Source organism: Epinephelus fuscoguttatus, linkage group LG23 (assembly GCF_011397635.1).
Source record: "Epinephelus fuscoguttatus linkage group LG23, E.fuscoguttatus.final_Chr_v1".
NCBI lineage: Eukaryota > Metazoa > Chordata > Actinopteri > Perciformes > Serranidae > Epinephelus > Epinephelus fuscoguttatus.
The window spans coordinates 22,875,210-22,900,991 of record NC_064774.1 but is presented as its reverse complement, the minus strand read 5'-3'; the positions used below and the strand labels follow the sequence as shown (position 1 = coordinate 22,900,991).

Here is a 25,782-nt window from a genome sequence, read left to right as displayed (position 1 = left end):
TGACTGATAAAGTCAGCAGTGCCTGAGGAAACATGACCATGTTGAGTTGTTTTGCTATGCAAAAGCTGACAGAGATACACATTTCACATTGTTATGCTGCCACTTAGTGGACAATATAAATACTGTTCCTCCAGAGATTAGACTAATCATCCCTGTGGAGAAACTGGGCCATTGCAGAAACAATTACATATTCATAGATTTCTAATAACATAAATAAATATGAAATATATGCCCTGTACCAATAAAATTAAACATTCACAATATGGAAAAAAAGCAAAACTACTTAGGCCTACATTCAGTGCACACAGAATAAGTCTGGAATACAACAACATAAGCTCATTATTAGCTCAAGTTCAATTATTTACTTATTTTAACTTAATAATGACATGCTGAATATTGGGCAGCACGGTGATGCAGTGGTTGGCATTATCGCCTCACAGCAAGAGGGTTCCAGGGTGGAGGGTTCAAACCACCCAGGGTTGGGGAGCCTTTCCTTTCTCTGGGTACTCCAGCTTCCTCCCACAGTCCAAATACATGCAGGTTAATTGGTGAAATTGCCCTTAGGTGTGAATGAGAGCATGAATGGTTGTCTGTCTATATGTTAGTCCTGTGATAGTCTGGCAGCCTGTCCAGGGTGTACCCTGCCGCTCGCCCAAATAGGCTCCAGCCCCTCCAGCGACCCCCAACAGGATAACCAGTTACAGGAAATAAATGATTGAATATGGTATGTGGTTGGGCCCCTAGCATAAATTAAAATTTGTGTGTTGACTTGAACTTTACTTTACCAGATGCAGAGAATGCAAACGCAAATAGTAAATGGCAGTCTAGGGCAAAAAACAACACAGTTTAGGGCTGCAATCGATGATTACTTGCATGACTTACATAATCATTATTCATCTTAAATAGTCTTAAACTCGTGAAAAATGCCATTTAAACTAATTATCTTGTCTCACCAACAGTCCAAAGCCCAAATATATTCAGTATACCATCAAACTGGAGGCAAAATTGGAAGCAATGAATGTTTCTCTTTCTTTTTCCATTAAAATAAACATTTAAACAATTAAAATATCATCAAAGTTGTTGTTGATTAATTTCCTATCAGTCAGCTAATGAGTAAGTCCATTAATGTTTCAGCTCTAGTTCATAAAGATATACACAGAAGACAATGTAAATGTGATTCTGTCTGGCCTCGACATTTGAGGTTGAATCTTTCTGCTCTGCGCTTCACTTATTTGTTTGCTGGTTTCACTTGCTAAAAACATTTGGATTGATTATAATTATTATACACTTTGGATCAGATTAGGCATGTGTCACATGCCATCACTGGTTCACATTTACCATTCAGTAACAGTTCGCTCATGGCACTGGCTTAGTCGGGATTTAATGTAAATGTAGATCTTCAGTTGATTTTAAAGAGCATCTGTGTGCAAATGTTTGTCCACTTACGCACATCCTCACTGCAGCACTCGCTATTTAGAGATTTAACAGGAAAACTCTCGAGAATAAGTCATGTTGATGTACAATGCAGTGGTGAATGCACTTACTGAGAATAAAAGATCTTGCAGTGCTCAGAATAGGATGGTTCCCTTCACTCTTTCCCATGTGTGTCTCTGGTACCTTAGGTATGGCTTTCAAAGGTATAAATATCACTAATGTCTGACACAAACCACTTGTTTTGGTCTTCAGCTAGAGTCACCTCTGGGCACCAAACTTTGTCTGTTTCATCATTCTCCTCTTGCATCAGCTGTTGTTCACAAACTTCCTGTGGTGATGGCTCGACTACATTTCCATTTGCCTTTGCGCACCGTTAGTTCAAAAGACACTGAGGGCACCTACCCACCGATAACTCGTCAGTCTGTGTCTGAGTCACAAACACCTACAGACTACCGAGTTCCTTTTAATGAAGGGCTGTATATGGCATTGCATTGATCACCAGCAAAAAATAGGAGGAAAGGTTTTATGGGGTGAAGCGAAAAAGAGGGCTCGAAGCCCACCACTTAGGATAATGGACAGCTATCTCAAGTATGTAGGTGATCTGTGGGCAGCAGAGCACCTACATACTTGAGATGTAAAAGCATTTACATTGTTAAGCAGATGTTTATGTGGTGTGTTGAACATTAGCCCTTGAAATGACCAGGCCTAATTGTTTTTTTTGCGATGTTATTGGCATATGATTATATTGATGCTCTATATGCACTTAAACTCAACTTCATTTCAATTATGAAACACTTGTGCTGCTATTGCAATTTCTTTTTCGGATCGCAAACAGCTAATCAGATTGTTTTCCTGAAGTGGTGTTGAATAAGCCTCTGTATGTGTGGAGATGATTTACCCCAGAGACATTTGATTATTCCACTCTATTCTCTGGAGTGCCTAATTTAATGAAAACTCATTACTTCTCCAACATAATTAGGCTCCTCTTTGAAAAGCCATGCTTAGCTGATTTGGACCGATCCTCAAACTGGGGTTACATTCCTTAGAGTTCATGCTAAGTGGCTATTCTTTGGTAACCTTCTCACGTTTCTACTTTTGTACGGGTACAACTTAATTTAACTTGCATCTCTCACTGGGATTCCTTTTCATATACATATACACATGAAGACATTTATGTTTATCTGTTGTTTTGCTGGTGCTTTACACCCACAACATATTCTTAATTTACTGTCCAACATGATGTTTAACATGTCGAAAACACAACCTTCTGTTTAAGTCTTAAAATCTGCAGCATTACAGAGGACCACATCCTCTGAGCTCAGTTTTGATCACAAAATTTGTGAATCTTTGAATTGTAGAGAGATGTATTGAGTTTTCACTTCTCATGTTATTGGATGAATTTTAGTCACATTGGTCTTCCCCTGATTTTTAGTCCAACACCATCATCCGGTCAGATTTTGAACTGTCCAGTACTTTGGTTTAAGATAAAATACCTGTAAAACTAACATTGCCATGAGCCTCAGCTTTCTTTTTTTGTTTTGTGCTAAGTAGAAGCAGTGGCATGCTAACACACTAAACTAGAGTGGTAAACATAACCTCATACAAGAGCTTGTATGTGATGTGATGTGGCATGAAGTTGCATACGTACATAACAGCACTGACTTTTACATGGGATGGGAACAACAGTCTCCTGGGTCAAAGTCCTGTGTTTGTTTGACCCATCCACCACCTTGACCATCTCCCTCTGCAGACTTTGTTGCTCTTTATACTCCATCACCTGACTTCCTTTGCCCCTTCATATGAGAGAGCACAACCTGCAGTGCATGGATCACGTGTTCTCAGCCTCACAATTACGTGGGTTATACGGATAATAGTGCATTAAGTTTTGCAGGTATAAGTAGGAACAGCCTGGTATAGTGAATGTGGTGAATGTTTTGAACCTATTAAACATGAGTATGTTAGCATTGTCATTGTGAGCATGTTAGCATTGCATTGCTGTGTCAAAGTACACATGCAGAGAGCCATTAGCATGGCTAAAGACTGTAAAGGTCTGTCCACAACAAGAACAAATACTATAACAATAACTATGAATCAGGGCTGTACAGTGTATCGATATCTGTATTGTGATTTGAGATTAGATGTCTTCTCAGAAGTGTTGTCTTTTCCTGGTTTTAAAGTGATGTAATTTTCTGAACTTACCAGACTATTTCAGCTGTTCTGTTATTTCCCTTTACCAACTTAGTTTTTATTACCACATTATTAATGATTAATTTAATAAATATTTATAAAATTAATTTATAAATATTTTGTGAAAGCACCAATAGTTGACCCTACAATATCTATGTAATGTATGTATGTATGTATAAGTGCTAATATTGTAGGCAACTGGACTTGCTTGTGTTTCTTGAAGACGTTTCGCCTCTCATCCAAGAAGCTTCTTCAGTTCCAAATGACTGGTGCAAAATTTTAGGCTATAAGCTAGTGCTGCACGATTTGATAATGTGTGATAATGTGCGATTGTGATTTGGGTGGACAATATCACGATTTGCGATTGCGATTACAATATAATCAAAAAAAAAATGGTATCAATAGTCTTCTTCCTTGATTCAGTTTTTCCCCTACATTATATGAGGGGGGCACTGACCTGACCTGACATAGTTTATTGTAATGGACAGTGTGTAAATGACCATCAACAGACTGAGCACAGTCAAACACGCTGCTCGCTCAGCAGCGCAGCATGGCACTGTACACACAGCGGAGTGAGCCTGTGTTGCGTTCAGGCGTTGTCACGTAAATGACAAATTCCAGCATGCCATAGCACAGCACAGCAGCATGTCAAGTGGGCTGAAACCGAGCAAAATTGCTCAATTTTTCATTTGTTATTATATAGTTTGTTATGGAGTCCGTGATTTCCCCGTGACACTTACAAATGTTTGCGTAACTGTGCTTTGTTGTTTTATGAGGCTCTGGTGGCTTTCAGTTGCCTCTTTGTCTTCAACGTTACTCTGCTTGGCTTTCTCTCACATGCATGCTTCCTACTTTTCTCTCTGCTGTCTCAAGTGCTGATATAGATTGGTCGTGTTGCCGCGGGACGTGGCAACTTTAACTTTTAAACTTTTACACAGCACATCTTTATGTTCAATGTCGCCGCACCTGAATCCAAAGTATCGCCATGTAATAGACGTTGCGTTTTTTTTCGCCACCAACTCAGCATGTTCTTGGTCGTGCTCAGGCTCTTCTTCAGCGTCTATGTTGGTCACTGCTGCACGCCGGGTGGTCACCTGACCATACGTGCTGCACACCAGGATAGCTTGTGGACATGATGTCAGCAAACTCCACACACTACAGGAGAGGTAGTCACGTCCACAGGCACACACGTTAACATTTATTTACATTAAATCGCAAATCGCAGCCTTTTATATGGTTATGTAATCACACAGCCTGACATCGTGATTGCGATTAGATTACTTGTACAGCACTACTATAAACCCTGTGTGGGTGGGAACCCTTGCAGAGTCATAGGGGTCACGTGAAGAAGCTTCTTAGATGAGAGGCGAAACGTCTTCAAGAAACACAAGCAAGTCCAGTTGCCTACGATATTGGCACTTAAGATTACCATGACCTGGATGACTGAGAATCTTCACCGACAAGTTATGTAATGTGATATTTTATTTTCTCCATATTGCCCAGCCCTACTATAAAGATGTAGTTCTAAAAATTGTTCTAACTCAAGTGGATGGTGGAGTTCACTTTAAGAGGGATTTGATGAGGGGCGACAGCAGCAAAAGTCTGTGGGGACTTGGCTTGGGAACCTGGGGGTCGCCAGTCAAGTCCCTATATGGAACAAATCACAGACTGTAGACTGGTAGCTGGAAAGGTGCCGGTTCATGCTCAAGGGCACTGCTGAGGTGCCCTTGAGTAAGGCACTGAATCACCAACTGCTCGGGGCACCTGTTCATGGGCAGCCCTTTCACTCTGACATCTTTCCATCCCTGTGTATAGGTCCTGTTTGTGCATGTGGTTGCATTTCTGGTCTGTGTGTTTAATCTGCAAATTAACAACAGAGTGAAAAAATTGAATTTCCCCTTGAGGGGACTAACAAAGAAATGCTTTCTCTCTGATTTATCAAAACCCTTTTCTTAAGCTGCCGTCAGCTTTAATGCACAGCGTGTGCTTGGCACTACTGTTCCCAGAACGCTGTCACTTATTGGTCTGGATGCTTACATTGTTATCCTTCTAGTGATCATGTTTGGTGGTAACAGCCCTTAGTCTTGTTTGTTGGCTATTGCAACCACTTAGAGTCACCAAGGAGTTTAAGGGAGGGAGTTTGATATTGTCAGAACAGCTACCACATTTTCCAGTATTACATCTAAGACAAATCACCATCCACTGAGTGGTGTGTTTATCTGATCAGATTTCGGAAAGGTTCGTTTTTATGAACCTCACTGAAGGCAATAAGTGTCAAGGTCGGTATCTACAGTTTTGTACAACCTACTTAATTAAATCTGTCTTTCGTGAATCTGTGTTGAGCCTCGTCTGACCTCAGTGGTGGTGTGAGGACTGATGTCCAAAGTAAGACAAATAGTATCAAGTCAACAGTTGATGCTAAGTGCAGGCAAGACACAAAGCCTGAGTCATTACTTTGAATTGAAACCAAGTTAACATGTTACAGTGAGAAAGCAGCGGTGTGTGGGCAAACAAAGGGATTTTTCCAAGATGGTTGTTAGTATAATAATACAGGCGCCAGTTTACAGAGCCTCCTCTACAGTATGTACCTTACGCTTAGTCTGACATACGTAGGAGGCCTCAGAGCAACAAAGTACACGTAGCCGACAGGAAGCAGGTTAATGGAGGAGGTGCAAATTGGTACTTGATTGCAGTAGTTAGCTTTTGAATTGGACTGCCATCACACAATTCATGAAATGAATTGTTAGTGGGTGGCACGGGGATCTGAAGTATTTTTCATTCTATTTTACTCTTTTGATGTGTCACATCAGACAAGCATCTCTGGTATTTTTCCGTCTGAGCAAAAGGATTAAAAGGGAAAAGATGCGGGCCTTAACATGATTCTGACCTCCAGACCTTCATCATAATCCCGAGGATCTTCCCTAAAGTCGGTCTGAGACCGCCAAATAAGCAGCTGCGGAATGAGCTCTGAAGAGGCAATCACTTTTTTTTATCATGATGAGATGGGAATAACTTCTCTGTGGTTATGAGGACTGAATCAATATTGCATAAGTACACATTCTTACTTTACTTAGTGGATTTTTTTCAGTGAGTGTAGGAGTCAAACTGTCATTCCTCTTTCTGTTTACTGTCTTCTCTCTCTTGGCAACTGCCAGCATTGACATTATAAATCAGAGGGATCCATTATTGTTGAGTTAAATTAAAATGTCTTTTGGGACATCAGTGAAAGCCTGTTGTGAAATAATAGAGCTGTGATTTTATCATCATCTGGTGATTTGAGGACATGTTTCCATTACAGTGGATGGATCAGATAATGTTGATATTACAACAGATATGTCCCTCTTTCATTAATCTGTTTATAAAATGGCTAGTCAGCATCAGTAGGTAGAGGAGAAGCTTGCTTACAAATCTCATCAGTGATTGCTTGTACACAATTTAAATATTTACACCAGCCACTGGCAGCATGAGCTATCAGCTTTTGCTCAGTGTCGTGGACACAGCATGTTTTTTTCCTCCTGCGCCCAGCAGGAGATGTAGTTAAAAGGCAGCTAGTAAGGAATAATGGTTATCTCTCCAGCATGAGCTCTCTCGCCTTACTCCAATCTCTCCCTCCCCGTGTGAGAAGAGATCTGCTGAAAAGGGCGTCAGTACCACTCTCCCCAGCATGTTTCTGGCTCCCTTTCCGAACGCTCAATTAATCTAGGTGCTCAACTGGTACAAAGTAGCTTTTGCAGAGCAGAGATCAGCCAGCAAGCTCGCACTTCAGAGCGGGAAAACAGGGGAAGGGAGGGGGCTGCGCGTCAAAATTCAAAACTCAACGGAGGCACGCATGTGTTACTCCCACTCCTACTGCTTTTCATGCTGCCCACCTATCCGACGTGAATATAAAGGGAAGTTTGGACCGCAGACTTCATTTTTCATGAAAGGCTTGCCAGCACCTCTTTGTTTTTATTTTCTCCATTTTCACTCTCGAGCCATCGTAGTGTGGGAGTGAAAGTCTGTGAAATCTAGCAGGACTTCCAGATCACTAAGCGAGAAAGTCTGGAGGGCATCATGGGGGCTTTAATGGTCATCTTCTCTCTTCAGCCGAAACAAAGGCGCAAGACGACAGGTAGGCTTAACGGGAAGGGGAGGAGGCGGTTTAATTTGATTCATTTTTCATGAATTAATTGCCCAGGAAGAAAAGTAATTGCCTGCTTGAAAAGATTTCTGGTCTTTCTTTGTTGTGCTTCAGCCAGTTGAATTATTGTTAAAATACTCACACAGATAAATTGTTCTTTCTGGGTTTGAGAATGTCCTGCATCAGTCTGTGTGTTTTGTGTTTCAGTGTCCAGAAAGTTCCCCATTTATCGTCTGTTTTCTCTCTAATCCCAACTGAATTCATGTTGCCACACCAGCAGTCCATGAAATTGACTTGAAATCGGCCACCCTTTGGTAAACATTTCAGTCTGAACTTCGCAAACTTGCTTGACTTTTTCCATTTGCCTTTCCCAATATTGATTTTACACTGGCAGCACACGCACGCAGCATGCCACATCGACTCTCTGCCAACGCAGTCACACAAGCTTATGTTACATCTCTGTCTCCCTGCAATAATGTGCTGATCAGCATTACCGTCACAGCTTGTCACTGTAACAAAAGACGAGGAAGTCCGGTCTTTATTAAAGAACAATGAAATATTTAGTGGGTGGCCAGCGGACAATAACCGTTAGAGGTTATATTTAGTGGTGTAGTGGGAGACAGACAGAATGGATGACACTTAAAGTACAGCAAGTCATATTTCACTGGGGTTTTGTGAGAGAGCTTGAAAGCAAAATGAATGAGGGACTCTTTGTAAGTCTCTCAAGCAATAGATCATAGAGCGGGCAGTTGTGTGCACTGTAAGCACATTTCACAGGGACCCAGAAAAGAGAACATGGGATCCAGGTACACGTAACATCTTACAGCAGATAATAGACGTACTTATGTATTGTTTCCAGCTAATATCAAGCAGATGAAGGGACACTGTAACACAGATTGTGTTTGAGAACTGTCGCACAATACAGCAGTTGGTTGATGATTGCCCAAGAATGGTTTGTCCTCAAAAAAGCTGTAGCTGCGCCTGTCAAGCTTTCAGTTCTCACACAAAGCACATTCTGTTTACAATGATAAGAGTGGCAGATTGACTATTGAATGTCATGGTAATTTGGAAGAAAATGTTCCTTGATTTTTTTGCGAGACAGACTAAATCAGACTTTTTATTTCTAGCTGGGGATGTTGGGTTTCAGCAGCTAAAATGGCATCTGTTACTAGCAGGTTTTATCCCTGTAGTTAGGTAACATTAGCTCCATTAGTGCGTTCACACTGACATGTGCGGCAAAATGCAGTGCACTATGAGTACCTGACGATGTATTAAAAGGGTCAAAAAGTTGAGTGTGGAAAGCTGGACACTTCTCACCCTCAATGGTCGCCATATTGGATTTGTAGCACTAGGGGGAAGGACCATCAAGCCTGTGAAAATGGCAGCCAATGAAGCTGCAGCAGTTTCTTCAGTGAGCAAGTAAACAAGCAGATATTTTGGCGAGCAAGAATTGGGGTGAAATGTTGGCAGTAATGCTCAGTCGGGTTGCAATTTGCCATTAAAAAGAAGAGGAAAAAGCAGTGTAGTACTGCGATTGTCATTTCTGTGCAAGTGCACAACAGCCACGTTCAATTTGAAACACTACTCTGTTGAAATTCAAACACTCTGCAAATACTTTTTAATGTTTTCAGCATGAGTATTCTGTAAAAACTCAGACTGTTATTTCATTCCAACATAACTCTGTCTGCAAGAGTTTAGATTTACACTTCAAACTGTATCTTTAACTTTCAACCTTAGAAGAGAATAAGCATTTCAGATCAGGACTAACATAACATAACACTATCCCACAATATAAATATTCCTGATTCAATAAAGAGCTGGGGATCTTTTTTTTTTTTTTACACAACCTGTAGTCCCATAAAATGTAGAAGTCTAAAGAAATGTTCCTTGGACATGATAGCATTTGTTTACATATATTAGAGCAGTTAAACATACAATTTAGTTAATTTCTTATACTTTTGCTCTTGTGTTTTTTACTTTGGAAATGCTATCCCATGCATACTGCTTCAGCATGTTAAGAAATCCAAAGTTTGGCAGGCCAGCTGTTCCTGGTTACAGTTGCTAAGCTGTAATTGGACAATCACAGTTCAAGGTAGGGGTGTAGTAAAGGCTCAATTATCTGAATAACTGATTAGTTCATAGATTAATTAGCTCCGGAGTAATCGACAGACAATTAAGTAAAAAAAAATAAAGTCAAACATTTGCTGCTTAAGTTTCTCACATATGAGCAATCGTCGCTTTTCTCTTTCTTGTATCATTTTAAGATTAATAATTTTTTTTTAGTTTTTAGCTTTGGGTTCATAAAAATGGGATAGACATATCTCACGTTTTGTTTACAAACCAATTGATTTATTGAAGAAAGTACCCAAAAATGAATTGATAATGAGAAAAATTGTTAGCAAGCCTTGTTGATTGTTTCATTTCAGACGCTCGTACACTTACATCCTTGAAGAAGGTCAAATTAAAGTAGTTTATTTTGCAAATCCAGCTCAAAATAGTTCAGTTGAATTTTCTATCATATATTTTGTCAAATCATACTGAATCACACCATGAACAGCTCTTCAGATGAGGACGAAATAATAAAACATGCACTGTCTGAGAGACCTTAGTGCTACTCCACTACCCACTCTAATGCCTTGCATTAATTCTCATAGCTGCACTTATCTGCATGACAAGAGATGAGGGTCCAGCAAGCACCTACAGGAACTTTGCCCTCCAGCTCCTTTTCAAACTCGCCCGGCTCGGCTTTGAGTGTTCCCGCACTGTTCCAAATGTCCCGAGGACAAGAGACGTGCCAGCTACATTATGGTGGTACTCGCTGATGTGTTTAGCCTTGTCGGGCTTTCTGTCAATATTATTTTAAATGTCTTGCCTGTTTGTGTTGTCGGGAGCTGTTTGAGTAGAGTTTGTGTGGGAGTGAGGTAGGTACACTCAGAAGTAGAGCTGTGCGAATGGAAGCAGCAGAACATTAACTGTGACTCAGCTACCAACTGGAAAAATTAATGTTGATGCTGTTTATGGTGGCTTCTAGTCTCTGACAGGAGTACAAAACCTTGATGAAACAGTTGCCTAATTTTCAGAATAAAGGCACTATTGGTTGTTGATGAGATGAACTAACAAGTAATGTAAAGTAAGTTAAATTATGCTGACGTTTGTTTTCTTGAGCTAATTCTTCGTGACATTAACACAAGGGGCGATGGACACATCCAGTGTGTTTCTTGTTGCTGGCCCTGTCTCCTTCCAAGCCTTCTGGTGTTTACAGAACAGAGTGGAGACTTGGGCCGACCACAGGGAGAGCAGCTGTCATGTTTGGGGGTAGCCACGCCACCAATCACCATGCTCGCTCATAGCCAAATCTGATCACATGAAAAACACATTTAGTGCTGACATCCATACTCTTAAAATGAGTAATCTCTGAGCTTTAGATGCCCTAGGTGAGGATAATGGCAGCAAAGAAATGTATTTGAACATAAAGGGTGACGCTTCCTTCTGCACCGTGATACGGTTGGCGGGTGTAGTTCAGTTCGAAAGAAAATACAGTAGTTCCTACATAAAACTGCTTACACCAAGCTCTGTGGATTTCCTTGAGTAACCAGGTTGTGATGTCTGGAAAGACGCATCGCTGCTGAGTTTTTTAAATTTTAGTGCCACAATCCGAGCACCATCTAGTTACGTTATATTTGAGAGAACGCAGAAATCTGTCCATATCTCCAACACTCGGCAACTCACACCCAAACAATCTAGACTGATAAATAGCACTGTAGATAAAAGGAAAAGTAGGTCTTGATGTTGGAGTGGACTGTCCCTTTAAGTCAACTTCCACTCTAGATTCCAGCACCATTTTTAAACCAGTTCAAATAGCAGCATCTTTCAGACACATACTTTGACTGACGCATTTCTTCTTAAGTCTCAATAAAGACCACCCCTAATAGATTTCACTGTATGAACCTTATTCAGAGAAAGTCCCTTTGCCAAAGTCACATAATTACTGTAAAATCGAACCATATGCCCAAACCACTTCAAATTGATTCCATCAATTTTTTTTTCCAAGCCATCTGTCACAAGCAGTATTTTTCACAGACCCACTCATCTTGTTCAGAAGTGCTGGGTGGATGTCACATGTGACAGAGATTTGAGAGAACATTTGGTATGCACATGGTTCCTTAGCACTCTCATCTCACCTCAGGTGCAAGTCTATCGATCCATGTCACACTATTAACTACAAGCCAATGAGAAGTCTTCTAAGGGTTCTGGTAAATGCCCAGTGGTCATTAATATATGGTACATGATGTTCAGAATGAAATTGTCCTTTATGAATTACTCTGAGCCGCTATAGACTGCAGAGCAGCTCTTTGTCGAGGACCAGGTTTATCTTGCATTTTAAAAAGGCATATGGATAAATCTATAGTCTCCCACTGGAAAATTATATTGAAAAAAAGATTTTCTTCTCCCAACAGTTGGAAAATGTCATTGGTGTTATTAAGCCACATGGCATGTAAAAGACTTCAGATATATTCTCTGATATGCAAATGTGAAAAGGCTCCTCTTACATGAGGAGATGAAGAGGGGTCATCTATGCGGCTCCCACTTCCCTCTGGGTTCTCTTTGTGATCAGCAACATGTAATCTCAGCCCTTTTCAAAGTCACTGTGTCATTATACTGTACTGGTTTTTCAGTTCTCTAAATTAGCATTTAAATTGAAAAGAGAAGCCACACCAGTTGGCTTTTTCGGCTGCGAGCTTGTTTTGGGTTTTCAGTCGTGGCGTGGCACTCAGTGCAGCAGTTTGTTCTGTAATATTAATCACTCCACTCCCATAGGGCGCGGTGACCAGAATTAAGAGGGCTCTCTTAGAGCTGGATTAATGACCAGCATCCAGCTCGGAGAAGCTCCGCAGGTGCTGAAAAGTGGGCTTAGTCATGTACAGACAGTGATGTGGCTCACAGTGGGTCATATTGTCATACTGACATCTGTAGAGCAGACACAGATACTTAGAGTCACCCCAGGGTGCAGTCCTGGTTTGCTTTAAAACCTTGTTCCCACCATAACATGGACGGGGTCTGTCTGTAAGACTTTTGTTTCCATTGTCAGCCACATATCCTTATGTTAAAGCTACAGGATGTATGTATGGAAATGTATGTAAAAATACTAAAAAAAGAAATAGGTCCATTTTTTTCTTAAGATTATTAAAAAAATAAGTATTAGTAAAAGTATATATAACTAGGAATATTCATAACCATTAGTTATGATGAAGACAAGGACAGTGTAAATGCTGGTGAAGATTCTCAGTCATTCAGGTCATGGTAATCCTAAATGCTATGTCATAGGCAACTAGACTCAGTATGTTACTGGGTTTGAAGTGCACTTCAAACCCAGTAACACACTGAGGCAAAAGCTTGTTCGCCATAGGGACAAAAGACAAAGAGTATTGTACTGTACGCAGTCCGATGCAGCCAGGAATGCACAGATTTATACATTGGGGAAACTAAAGAACCACTAGAGTGCATGGCGCAGCAGAGGAGAGCCAACTCGTCACATTAAGACTCAGCTGTCCATTTACATCGAAAGGAGAAGGGACACTCCTTCAAGGACAACAATATACACATCTTGGCCAGGGAAGACAGATGGTTTGAAAGAAACATGAAAGAAGCCATCTGTCGAACTGGAACGACCATTGTTTGACAGAGAAGGGGGCCTACGGTGGTTGATAGAACCTATCAACCACCTAAATGCAGTCTTGAGATCCCTCCCCAGATGACTTAACACCCATTTACACCTAACCCTAACGACACACAAGATGGCCGGTTTGGTCAGCGACTCAAATAGGGCCTCAGCGACTCTTTAAGGGTTCACATCCGCACAGGGTGACTGTGTGACTTTGCACCGGTCCGTTTAGCTGAAGAAGCCTCTCCGATGAGAGGTGAAACGTCTTCGAGAAACTCAAGCAAGTCCAGTTGCCTACGACTGTGGTTTTCAAACTTTTTGTGGCCAAGGCCCCCCCAAGCGCAAGTCAAAATCTCAAGGCACACCTGTATGTATATCTGTGCACAATAGCCTTTATAACATGTGTTATCACTCTTATCACGGCATAACACAACAAAAATAAGCAAAAGTAAGAGCTTTCGTGATACTGTTTACTGATTTTTTTTCTCTTTTCTTTTGGTGGTAGGTCGTCTTCGCTAGTGCTTTATTGTATTTGGCTCCGCACAATGAAGCGATCCATTGACCCACTCTCCTTTTAAGTGTTATCATCCCTCACACTGGCTGTCAGTCAGGGTTTTTGATGTGTCACACACTTAAAATTCCCACGTGAATGGCAACAAATATGTTCCCCATATAGACCCGGGTGACTATTGGAATAATAAAAAATCCCATGACACACCTGGATTGGCATCACGGGACACCATTTGAGAAACACTGGCCTACAGTATAGCACTTTAGGACAGTATAATTAATTACTGTGAAAGGAATATGAAGTTAGAAGTCTAATATTACTGAAAATATCAATTCATTTTTTTTAAAGTAAACCTTTAAGTAAATGGTCAAATCTTAGACAGCATATGGCCGATTGTTTTAATCTGCTCTCTATTTGCACCGGAACAGTTCTGGCCTGTTGATCAGACACTTTCTTGAATCTGGTTCAGAGCTTTCAGTTGTTGACTCTTGCAGTTTCCACTTGATGGCAGCAAAATCAAACAATCAAGCTCCTTGCAGTAAGACGAGGTGAAGAAAAAGGAGTGTTTTTAATGGCTGATTGACTGAAATGCAGTGCAGTTCAAACCAACGTTTAAATTATTGCAAAGATCAACATGTGTACATGGTCAGCAAAGAAGCAGGATAGTTCATTTGTCCTGTCAAGATGTAATTTATCAAACCTTATTAAATTCTTTAAGATTATGTGTAATACTTAGCAAGATATCACTCTTCATGAGGGACCTGTCTTTTATAGCAGAGCCCTGAATGGCCTTTAATATTATCCTCTATTAAAACAAAAAGCCTTTGACTTAATTGCATGTGAGTACTCTGTATAAGGTTATGTTCTCTTTCCAAGAAAATGTCTCGCACAACAAATTTGACTGCAAACTCATTGCACTGCGATCCATTACTGGGAATTTAACAAGACCCAGATCACATTAATTTGCAATTAACCGTATTATTTGAAGGTTACAGGCCACCGGGGCCTTCTTGTGTAATTTCTCCAAACAAATGGAAGACATTAATTTGTTTTAATGCCACACTGCAGCACTGTGCTTTCTCTGGAGATGGGCATTCAATTGTAACTTAATTTAAGTGAACGTAAAGACACATATTACTCCTTTTGTGGTGTTTATTCATTTACTTTAAGAGGAGGTTTTACCTGCCATGTTTAATATGAACATCTGACATTGTAACAGAGTTAGCATGTTCTTCTGTGCCAGTGTGGGTTTTCTCTGGGTACTCCGGCTTCCTCCCACAGTCCAAAGACATGGAGGTTAATTGGTAACTCTAAATTGCCCTTGGGTGTGAATGTGAGCGTGAATGGTTCTGTCTCTATGTGTCAGCCCTGTGATAGTCTGGCGACCTGTCCAGGGTGTACCCCGCCTCTCGCCCAGTGTCAGCTGGGATAGGCTCCAGCCCCCCTGCGATCTCCAACATGATAATAGGCTACGGAAAATGAATGAATGAATGAACATTGTAACATTATACATATGGCAGAAAATAAGGAACAGCATCATAAAGTCCCCTGTAAAAAGACCTAAATATAGAAACGAGAGGTATGGCTATTGAAATGGCTAATGGCCCTTGAATACTTGAGGAGTAATTGTAGGAGGAATTGTTCACAACCAGAAAACTCCACTTACAGATATTATAGATGGTTAGCACGGGTAATTTGGCCTTTATAGACATGTAAGCCTCTTGAAAATCAGAGGACTGAATTGTTTGAAGAAAGGAAGTGCTTTCAGCTGCAGACTGAATTTTAGTGAATCGGTACGTTGAGTAAATTAAAGGGTAATGCTGGCAGTGCTCTATAGTTTTATGACTGTCAACGAATCCGATAAAAAGAAAAACCAACAATGCATTAGCGCATCCCTCAGCACTTTACTGCTTACCCATTTTGTGTATGGCTCTCAGCCCCAGTTCGTTCCTACTTAAGATGTAGATCTTTATAAATGGGTGAAACATGTACTTTCATTTTTAAGAAGGTTGAATGATTTGCGAAAACAGCTGGGCACTGTAGTTTTAAGCAAGTGTTACTCACTCAGAAGGGAATAGTGACTTTGGGACTATTGATACAAATTGGTGCGCTAGTGCAACAGGTTGGTGTATGTGGCATTAAGTCAAGAAAATACAGTGGCCATGTTCATGGTAATGACGGATCATTTCAACCAGTAGAACAGTGACTTTCATTTTAATAGTTTTTGGGCAACAATGGCACTCTATGGGATTTGCTCACAATAAGAAAACGAAAAATATCATCAGTCTTACCCTTTAAAAAAGAAATAAAAGTCATCCAGGGACAGCATAAGCAATACTGGATCCAGTTTTCTGTTCAAATATGAATATGTAATAAATTCTTAGCCACTTCATATTGTTTGTTTATTATCATAATCTTCATAATTATCACAATCCCCAGCGGGTATCAGTGACTCACCAACTTATTTTAATTTTGATGCACTACTTTCGTGATATTCTTACAAGCCAGTGTATTTCTCATGCAGTTTGGGGTTGCTGCAGACATTCTCTGTCACCTACAGTACAGTGCATGCTCCCAGCTTTAACCAACACACCACAATGCTCCACACTGGCAATTACCTTCATCACCAATCACACACTGATTGATACAGCATACTGTGTGCTGATGATATGCACAAACCTTGATTATTTCCATTACCATTAGCCAAGGGCCCTTGATTACACCCTATGCAAAGTTGTAAGGTGATTGGAGAGCAAGTGTTGGGAAGTGCAGAAAGTTTCTATGAGATTAGGTCATGCTCTGATATCGGTGTTGAAGAGAAACACATCTCAGGGAATAAAGCAAAGAATAACTTCAAACTGAAACACACCTGGATAGTCTTTTTTTTCCCTCCCCGGTGAAGCTGCATCTCTTACCCTCAAGACTTCTATCTCACCTTATCACTTTTACAAGCTGTGCTCTCTTGGAGCTTCCTACACAGTTGCCTGCCCTGTCATGTCCAGAGACAGCTCACACATACACACACTCACACACATACACTCTTGGGGCTCGGGAGCTATATTTGGTGCTCACTCAGATGCCACAAATAAAGGAAAAGTAACTGATAGTGGGATAAATGAGCTGTCCAATAGCATGCACAGCACAGAGGTTGTTTCCATGGTAAAAAGCTGTGCTAACAATTCCCTTTGAGCTGACGGGCTGTGAAGATGAATGGAGGATCAGCTTCTTGTGTTTTTGTACTGGGCTGTGCTGAATATTACTTTGCATGAAAGACATATTTGGCCTTTTTTGGCTTATTTTGAAAATTTGATAAAAGCTAGAGACTGCTTTCATCTGCTTTTGGCAGCTAGATGTTATAAGTTTATATGGCCCATTTTAAAGACACATCCAGGTCACAGTGTAAAGCAGATGTCTGTTTTAGTATCGATAGGATGTAATGCAGTGATTAAAACGGGCATGTTTTATATGCTGACATGTGAATATACCCTGTAATGTTTAATACAGGATGTTAAAAAACACAAAACAAGCAGTGTTATCTGCTGAGAGAATCAGGAGGCTCCAGATGAATTCTGTTCCTTTGTCTCCAGCAGCCACCTGCTGCTGACCGCAGGCTCATTTCAACTCTCAACCTCCGAGTCCTTTCTTCTCTGCCGTGTTGTCTTTCTCTCTGACCTCTCCCTTGTCATCTCTCCCTTAAGGTTTCCTGCTTTATTTTCAGTCCAGGTGACGGCGAGGTCACATTTGCGGGTTATTTCTCGAGCTGACATTTTGCACTGATCAGTCCGCCTACAGCTTCTTTGTTGAGCCACAGCTCAATCATCCCCGTTATTAGTTCCCTAACAGAGTAAATATAGGAAAGGGGGGAAATCTTTTCACATCAATGGCAAGGCATTTTTTTCTGTAAGTGAAATTACTGCAGCAATTGTGCTATGATTTGCTGCTATTATTCAGGCATAAATCTGTTTGTGATAAGCTGTGTCCAGCCATCTTCAATCTTTCTTTTGTTCTCTTGGGACTATAAAGATAATACGGGGGTTATTATACCTTCAAAGGTTGTCTGTTTTTCATCTGCAGACATTTTATTCGAAATGTGTGTCATGAATTGTGGATGTTTTGTGTAAAACAAAATGGTCTTCTGATTTGTTTTATGAAACACAGAATCCATCATGGATACAATGACAAAATGTCTATAATTAAGCACTGCTTAAACATGTAATTCATACATGTTCTGCCCTCTAATGAGCACAGGGATTTTGTACGCTTCTTTATAATTTTGCAAGGACAAGTTGCCTTTTTGCCCTAATCAAGAGTGAAGCTTCAGGTTGTGGATGATTATCACTAGACAAGGAAAGAAAAAAACAAAGTTATACAGACAGACAGTGCAGAATTGAATTTAAAAAATATTAGGGCTACACACTATGAGGAAGATGCGGGATACATAACGTTGTTGAATATCACAATATTACTTGCAAAATGAACGGATATCAAAGTGAAGTCAGTTCTGCTTTTTTGTTGCTTCTAGTATAATGCTGAAATACAGCAAATTGCTTGTTGAGTGAAAAAAATAAAAGGAACTTATTTTTAACATTATTTTACGAAACAAAATGAACGTTTAACATGGGTCGGCCACCTGCGGCTCTAGAACCACCTGTGGCTCTTTAGCCCCCCCCCCAGTGGCTCCCTGTGGCTGTGACAGAAAATTATTTGTAAATGAATATCATTTATATCTGTTCGTAATGTTGATAGGCTAAATTCGACTTAAAAGGCTGTGTGACCTTTATTATGAGGCTCAGATGTGTTTTATGGCTCCAGACAGATTTGTTTTTCTTTTTGGGCCAAAAACGCTCTTTAGATAGCAAAGGTTGTCGACCCCTGATTTAACGGAACACAAAAAGCACCAATAAAAAATTGAGTGATTACAATTTAAAGTGCAGTTTACTTCTGATACTCTCTTTTAACTAACTCAAAAAAAAAACAAACCTGAGTGCAATATCATACTCTTTCACGACATGTTCAACGTGCAAGTTGACAAAGCAAAAACAATTCAAAAACTATATACCCTGCAGCCCTAGAAAGTATTTTTTAATAGAGATTAATTTGAAAACATTTTTTGTGTACAACAAGATTAAGAGTTGACAGACAGCCAGTAGGTCTCCAGGGTTGTGAGCTAAATGCTAATGTTAGCATGCTAACATGCTAACAAACTAAGATGTCAGGCGATATTGAGAAGACAATGTGATTTAGAACTGCTTCAGTAGCAGCATCTGTCTTGTCTATGGCGATCGCCATTCTTGTTATTACTCCTCACTGGTTCTGGCGCACTGCTTGGCAACGCGTGACAACAGTGTTAGTCTCTCCTGCGCTGACTGGCTAATTGGGTCCCACCAAGGTGCTCATTGGTTGATTTTTATTTCAACTCAGAAACCGCTGGTTCATGTTACAACGCCAGACAAAGCAGTCATGGATTCGAAGGTCAGGACCCAGGCAAGGTCTGATGTTCAATTAGCAGGAAACACAAAGTACAGCTATGGGACTGATATTAGTTTTGCAGGTTTTGGACAAGTTAAAGAATTGACCTGATGATGGCACTAAATGAAAGGCAGTCCATTGAGTAGTTGAGATTTTCCCTCCAAACCACAAATATCAACTTTTTGGACGCATGAGAGGAAAAGTCAGGGGAAGGTTCATGTCTTATCATGTCTGGTCATTTTTGTTCTTATAAAATCTGTGTACTTTTATGCTAATTTTATATTTTACTTGTTGAAACTCTGTGTTGCTGCTATCCCTGGCTAGGTCTTCCTTGTAAAAGAGATCTCAGTGGTACACACCTGGGTAAATAAAGGCTAAATGAATTAAAAAGAAAATCCTCTGGGGACCATGAATATGTTAACAAAATATTATGGAAATCCTTCTAATAGTTGAGGTATTTCAGGCTGGACCAAAACTAAGCTGATAATTATCTTATAAATAAATATCTAAATATCTTCTTTAGGCTCATATATACAAATGTGAGTGAATTTATAATTACCTTGTATTGGTAAATGATGATTTTTGTGACGTTGGTGCTTTTGACCAGTGCACACAACCCAACATCTCTCATTCTGTCCATCATTTGTCACAATGATCAGGTTCATCCCCTGTCTTCCCTCTTTCCTCCTTGCCTCTCTTTTCCATTCTCTCCTCACACCTCCTCGTCTTTATCCTTGCCACTCTGTCTCCCCCCTCCTTCCTCTCTCCATTTCACACACTTCTTCTCCCCCTCCCTCCCTCCCTCCTTCTCTGACTTGTACCGGTCTCTCATCACACCCAGAGATGCAGGGGCTTTTAAGTAGAGTTTAATGGCCTGCAGACTGTGCTGCACGCTGAGCTCTGTGTCTCCGGCCATGGGCAAGCTGTGACCCGTCCGACATGTTGACTATGAACTTGGAGGGACTGGAAATGATTGCTGTGCTGGTGGTTGTGGTCCTCTTTGTTAAGGTGCTGGAGCGATTTGGTTTGTTAGCAGCTGGCTATGACGGTAAGGAAACGGCAAACTCCTTTTATGTTTGGAAGGCGTGGGTTTTTTGCCTCTTTTAGTAGGAGTCAACCACTTGTTGATGCCAAAGTTGAAAGCACAGAGTGTAGTTTGATGGAACTATGTACTGACTGTGAGTTTGTCTGAAGCATCTGCACTGGAGGTTATCATGTGTTGATTGTTTGTATTAAATATGTGATGCAAAGTGCCTGTTAAGATGTTTTAGTTGTGATTCAGACTCATCTTTGTCTATTCCTGATTATAATATTTGATAGATTTGAGTATAAAATAAAGTTTGACTCCGTTTGCTGCAAGCAAGGGATAAGTTTATCCAAACGTCAGTCTTTTCTAGATATGGAGACATTCATATTTTCTCATTTGTATGGTCATCTTTCAGTCTGCCACTCATCAGACTGAAGCTTCTGAGGCTATCAGTCATGCTGTTTTAATTAGATAAGTTGCATCTCTGCATGATTCACCTGACTTTGCTGCTAATTGGCTCAACAGTCACGATGACTCACACAGGCCGAATATTATAATCTGACATTATGCTTTCAATCCTCTGATTTTGACTTTTCACTGTATGTCAACCTCACCTCCAGCTGTCATTTTACATCGAGTCGTCTTCATAGCATCTTGACACTTTGCTTCCACTTTGATGGTTAGTTTATTAAATTTGAATTAAATTAGATTGGATGTGAAAGCTTGCGTCGTCTGTGGGTTGGCTAACGTGTTTATCCAAATGAGAGAGAGACGGTCGAGGGCTGAACGTAATTGTGCAGCAGCTGGAACCTTGACAACCTGGATCATAACCAGGGAGAGCTGGACAGTGCCATGGTGGCATTTGCTTTTCTCTTGTTACCTCAGAATGAAAAGGGGGAAATCAAAATGAGATTAGGTAATGTGTTGCCCCTGTAGGAATTATCTTTGAGAAACCGGACTAATAATGAGTTAGAAAGTAAGAGTGAAGAAATCAGTCTTGTTTTAATGATGAAAAGTTGGCCTAAAGTTGTCACTCTTCAGTAGTGTTGACATAAATGCTGCAAATTGATAGCAGATAATGTGAAAGACGAGTTCTACTGTGTGATTAAACTTTGTTTGTGTTTTCACTTTTCCCCCCATGTTTTCCATGTAGCTTAGCGCAGAACAATGGTTGAAACAGTGCCCACTGGAGATTTGTCAATGTGCCATACGCTAAGATGTCGATTCTTTCCCTTGAAAGTGTGAATCTAATATTCAGTGGTCGGGTCTGTCTGGCACTGGAGACCACCTGTTATTTATATGCTCTACTTAGTGCACAGGCTGCCAAGCTGTTTGCCTTATGCTGGGGCTTTCACAAGTGAGATGCAATTAAATGTCGTCCAACCGGCAAGAGTAAAAACAAAGTTATTTAGATGATTTAATATTTGCTTATGTTACTTGTGTTTCTAAAATGTACTCAGTGCTGTGCCTCCTTACTGGTTTTACTGAAGTGATGTAATGCTGTTTTCATGGTGTCAGATTCCAAGTTTTTGTATGAACGCCCACTTGAAACATGCAAACAACAATCACATTCACAGGTGGGATTGTGAAAATCCCAATAAAGCCATTTCCCTCCATCGTGGTTCCTATATTGTTTGTGTGAGGACAAACTGAGATGTGCAGTTTGTTTGTGGTGGTCTGACATACATAAATCTCCACACATTTTTGAATAAGAATGCTGATTAAAAGACAAATAGATATTTTTGTTCAATAGATAGGTGACTAATCATTTGCACTGCCTAAAATGGACTCAAATGACTGAAAAAAAACTTAATTAAAACCTTAATTGCCCTCAAACTAGTTTCAAAACATTCTGATTGATGTCTGGATTTGTGAGTTGTGCCTTCTAATTTTTTTAATCAGTCCATTATAATTACTATTTTGATTAAGCATGCAGACTATTTTATAAATGAATGTGTCTTGTGCTTATTTGATATATTGATCAATTTTAACTAGAGCTATTAGAGCTATCACTTTGATGGTGGTATTTCTCAAAAGATAGAGAAAGTAGCACGGTATGGCACCTACATGCCACCGTATTGTTTAATACTGTAGTTTGTATGTATGGCTACCGTATGTATTGTGAACACTGCGCTCTTTTGAAGCACGTAGAAAGAGCAGTGACAGTGTTAATGTGGCAGCAAGGATACTCAAATGTAGTCTGATCAGTGGTTTTGATACGGAAGATGAGTGCATTTTCAGAGGTCCAGCTGACCTTGAGATGCTCTTAACTCTATAGTGATGAAAATGGGTCCTTCCGAAAAACGAATCCAACAAGCAAAGAATACAAAATTCGTAGTGCTGCTCATTACTCTGTGGTACTCTCCCACTTGATGGCTTTTGGTTAAAAATAGACCCGCTACACAGCCGGACGCAAATGGCTCCTTTCAGTCTCTGTGCCTCTCGTCAGTGGCGTGACAGTGAGTGACAGTAGTGTGCCACCAGCATGTGTGGACGTGACAGCTGATGAGAGCAGGCTTTGATATGGCAGGGGGGGCTTTTTGCAAATTATTCTCCTGCTGAAGGTGTGTCTTCTATCAGCCAGGAGGGGGTGTAAAAATTGGTTCTAATTACAAATGGACAAAACAGCAATGTGCAGATTGTCACTTACAATTTCAACTCTTTGACTGCAAATTATAGCAGAAGGGGAATTGTTTTAATTTTTTTTCTATGCTCTCTGATTGCCAATTGTTGCATCATCACCTTTTGACCTGTAATTGCACTTTCAGTTCACTTTGAGCAAATATTTGGTAGAACAGAGCAGTGCTTGCGTCCAACTGCTAAACCCAGTGCGCTATCCGTGCCACCAGCTTCACCTGTCACTCCGCTGAGCCCAACCATCTGGACCCCATGCTGTGTGTTGTGTTTGTGGAGCTACAGTACATCTTAAGGCACAGCTGTGACACATTATCCACCCATTGTTGCAGGTTTTACTCTAAATCCTTGCTGTGTGTAGGGATCAGGCTATACGTTCTGTGCGCCCGAGGATGTGTTTTTCTCAGGCAGTATCCGGCACGTTGGTGTGATACAAAGCTGCGATTCAACATGGCAAATGGTTTTCTGTTATTAACTAGAGAACTGTAACTGAATAGTACATCAGTGGATCCACACTGCTCAGGGACACATGTGAGATGATTCAGAAGCCGTGCACGGCTTTAACAATACTCTCAATATCCATGTTCCCCTTTATCACAGAAAGCACATGGTTTAGATTCAGAGAAGAACCTAATATTTTTCACTGTTGATGAACAGTGGAGTAAAGATGAGTTTGTATCATAATAGTATTTGCTTAGAAGATGTCTTGATACATATGGTGCTTTATAACACATGAATTCTTGGAATAAGAGACGCATACAGTACTGTAGCTGAAAGAAATCACATAAGGGGCTTAATCTTTGGCAAGCTGGCTGCCATGGCATGGTTTTTAGATGTGTTTATTTAATACATCCTGTTACTTTTATGGATAATGATAACATATGACAATAGCTTTGTGAGACAGAGAATCTGCCACAATGGTAAAAAACAAGGCTGGGAGATTTTCCTCTGTCAAAACACCAAAAATGTGTATGTCTTCTATTATTTGCGCGAACATTGGCATGAACAGTGTCAGAGTGCATTAAAAGCTCATCGATATAAGCTCATAAGTATATCAAATGTGCTGTTCTTTGAGTTAAAGGGCTGATTTTTAAGTTGGCAATGAAGAAAAGAAAGGTATGAATATGTTTTGGTTTGTGATTGAAGGACGTGTGAGTGTCTGCAAATGTGCCAGCAGAGGGAGCCAAAGTGCACCGTCAGTGTTAGTCCTGTTACACCAGATTCTCGTCTGGTATTGGAGTGGAGAGCTGATGTAAGCAAAGCTGGGTTTCCGCACATACTTTTTTTTTCTTTTTACAATTATGAACAGCATGAATAACTAAATTTAAGAAAAGTCCTGTGCAGATAAATCTGTTTAAATGTCCATAATCCTACAAATAATTTTGACCCCACACAGACATTTGTTTGTTCAGAAGAATATCAACTCAATTTATCTTGCACTTTTAAAAACAATGCAACAAAGCACTTTACAACCAGATAGAAATTAGACAACATTATAATGCATAAAATGTAGTGACATTAACTTGGAAAAAGCATGGCTGCAAGAGGAAATGAGCCGGGCATCTAAAAGCAGGAGAGGGCAAATGTTCCATCTCTGCTCAGAACAGTTAAAAGCAGCATGTCCCCTCCTAATTGCTTGCTTATTATAAATATTTGTAAGCTGAGACTGATGCACCCTTGTGATCTAGCTCGCCACTTTGACATGATTTCAAAGACCTTTTCTTACTTCGGAGGGAAAGGGTGAAATACCCTGCCACAGCACAAACACAGTTTAAACTAATTTGATAAAAGTTCCAACACTGCAGTGATGCTGTGACAGTTAAATACACTTTAGCAGCCATTAGTGTCTAAAATATAGAAATGGGAAGGAATCAGGAAAGTCAGTGGTTGAATAGAGCAATCTTGGCACTGCTCTTTTATTAAATAGTTCATTCATCTCTTGAGTTAGAAATCAAACCCATCTGTCTCTTTTTTAATATTTGTACTAAAAATACTATTCATGCCAGCATCACTAATGTGCTCTTTATTGCCTTCTTTTGACATTCTAAACAAATTAGTTCAGTAAGAGTATTAAAAATTCTCCCAATTTATTATGATTTTTGATAATAGCCCGGAGTCTCAGACAGGTATTACAGGCATAATGTTGTGCCTCATAGCTTTCCACTGAATTAAACAGCGTTCGTAGTGTTTCCACAGGCATTAGCTGTACTCTGTCATTAATCACAGGATACGATAAGGGAGCAACTAGTGACTGATTTTCAGAATCCACGTGTACAGTGCCGTAATCAGTTTGAGGCTCTCTCTGCAGGCAGACCAGATTGTTTTCTGCCTTGATTGAAAAACACTTGAGTTGTTGAGCTGTTTGTTGTAAAGCGTTGTTGATTGTGCATCTGTACAATCAGTGCTGTTATGAGTGCGAGCTACTTTGCTTTGCATTTGGTGAAGCTGATTTCCGAAGGCCACTGAATACAATAGCTAATGAAAAAAGCTAACAGGCTTTAAATCATGTGCATCTTTGAAGTGAGCACTTGAAACCAAAAGCGAACAGCTTTAAATCCTCTGTTTTGGTGACCTTAACCTGTTTACATATGGAGTAGAGTAAGTATTGAGCCTCTTGTCTGGGGGAACTGATCTCTCCTTGTTTCTGCTGGCTTGGAAATGCTCCCTAAACATCCCATCTCTTTCAGCGTGAACTCTTTTAATGGTAGTAAGTATTTGCTAGTTACAATTCTTTGCTT

At 40.3% G+C, this 25,782-nt stretch overlaps 1 protein-coding gene across 6 annotated transcripts in view; it reads left to right on the top strand.

Annotated features, from left to right (window-relative positions):
• kcnip4a (potassium voltage-gated channel interacting protein 4a) overlaps positions 1-25,782 on the top strand; it is a 172,484-nt gene that overhangs the window by 96,697 nt on the left and 50,005 nt on the right. The window contains exon 1 of one of the 6 annotated variants that reach the window (XM_049567798.1): positions 7,290-7,732. The exons of the other annotated variants lie outside the window; for them this stretch is intronic. Within the exon in view, the coding sequence (XP_049423755.1) occupies positions 7,675-7,732 (58 nt within the window). The 5' untranslated portion in view covers positions 7,290-7,674. Of the gene's footprint in view, positions 1-7,289; positions 7,733-25,782 lie in introns of those variants that run through there. 6 annotated transcript variants of the gene reach the window in all.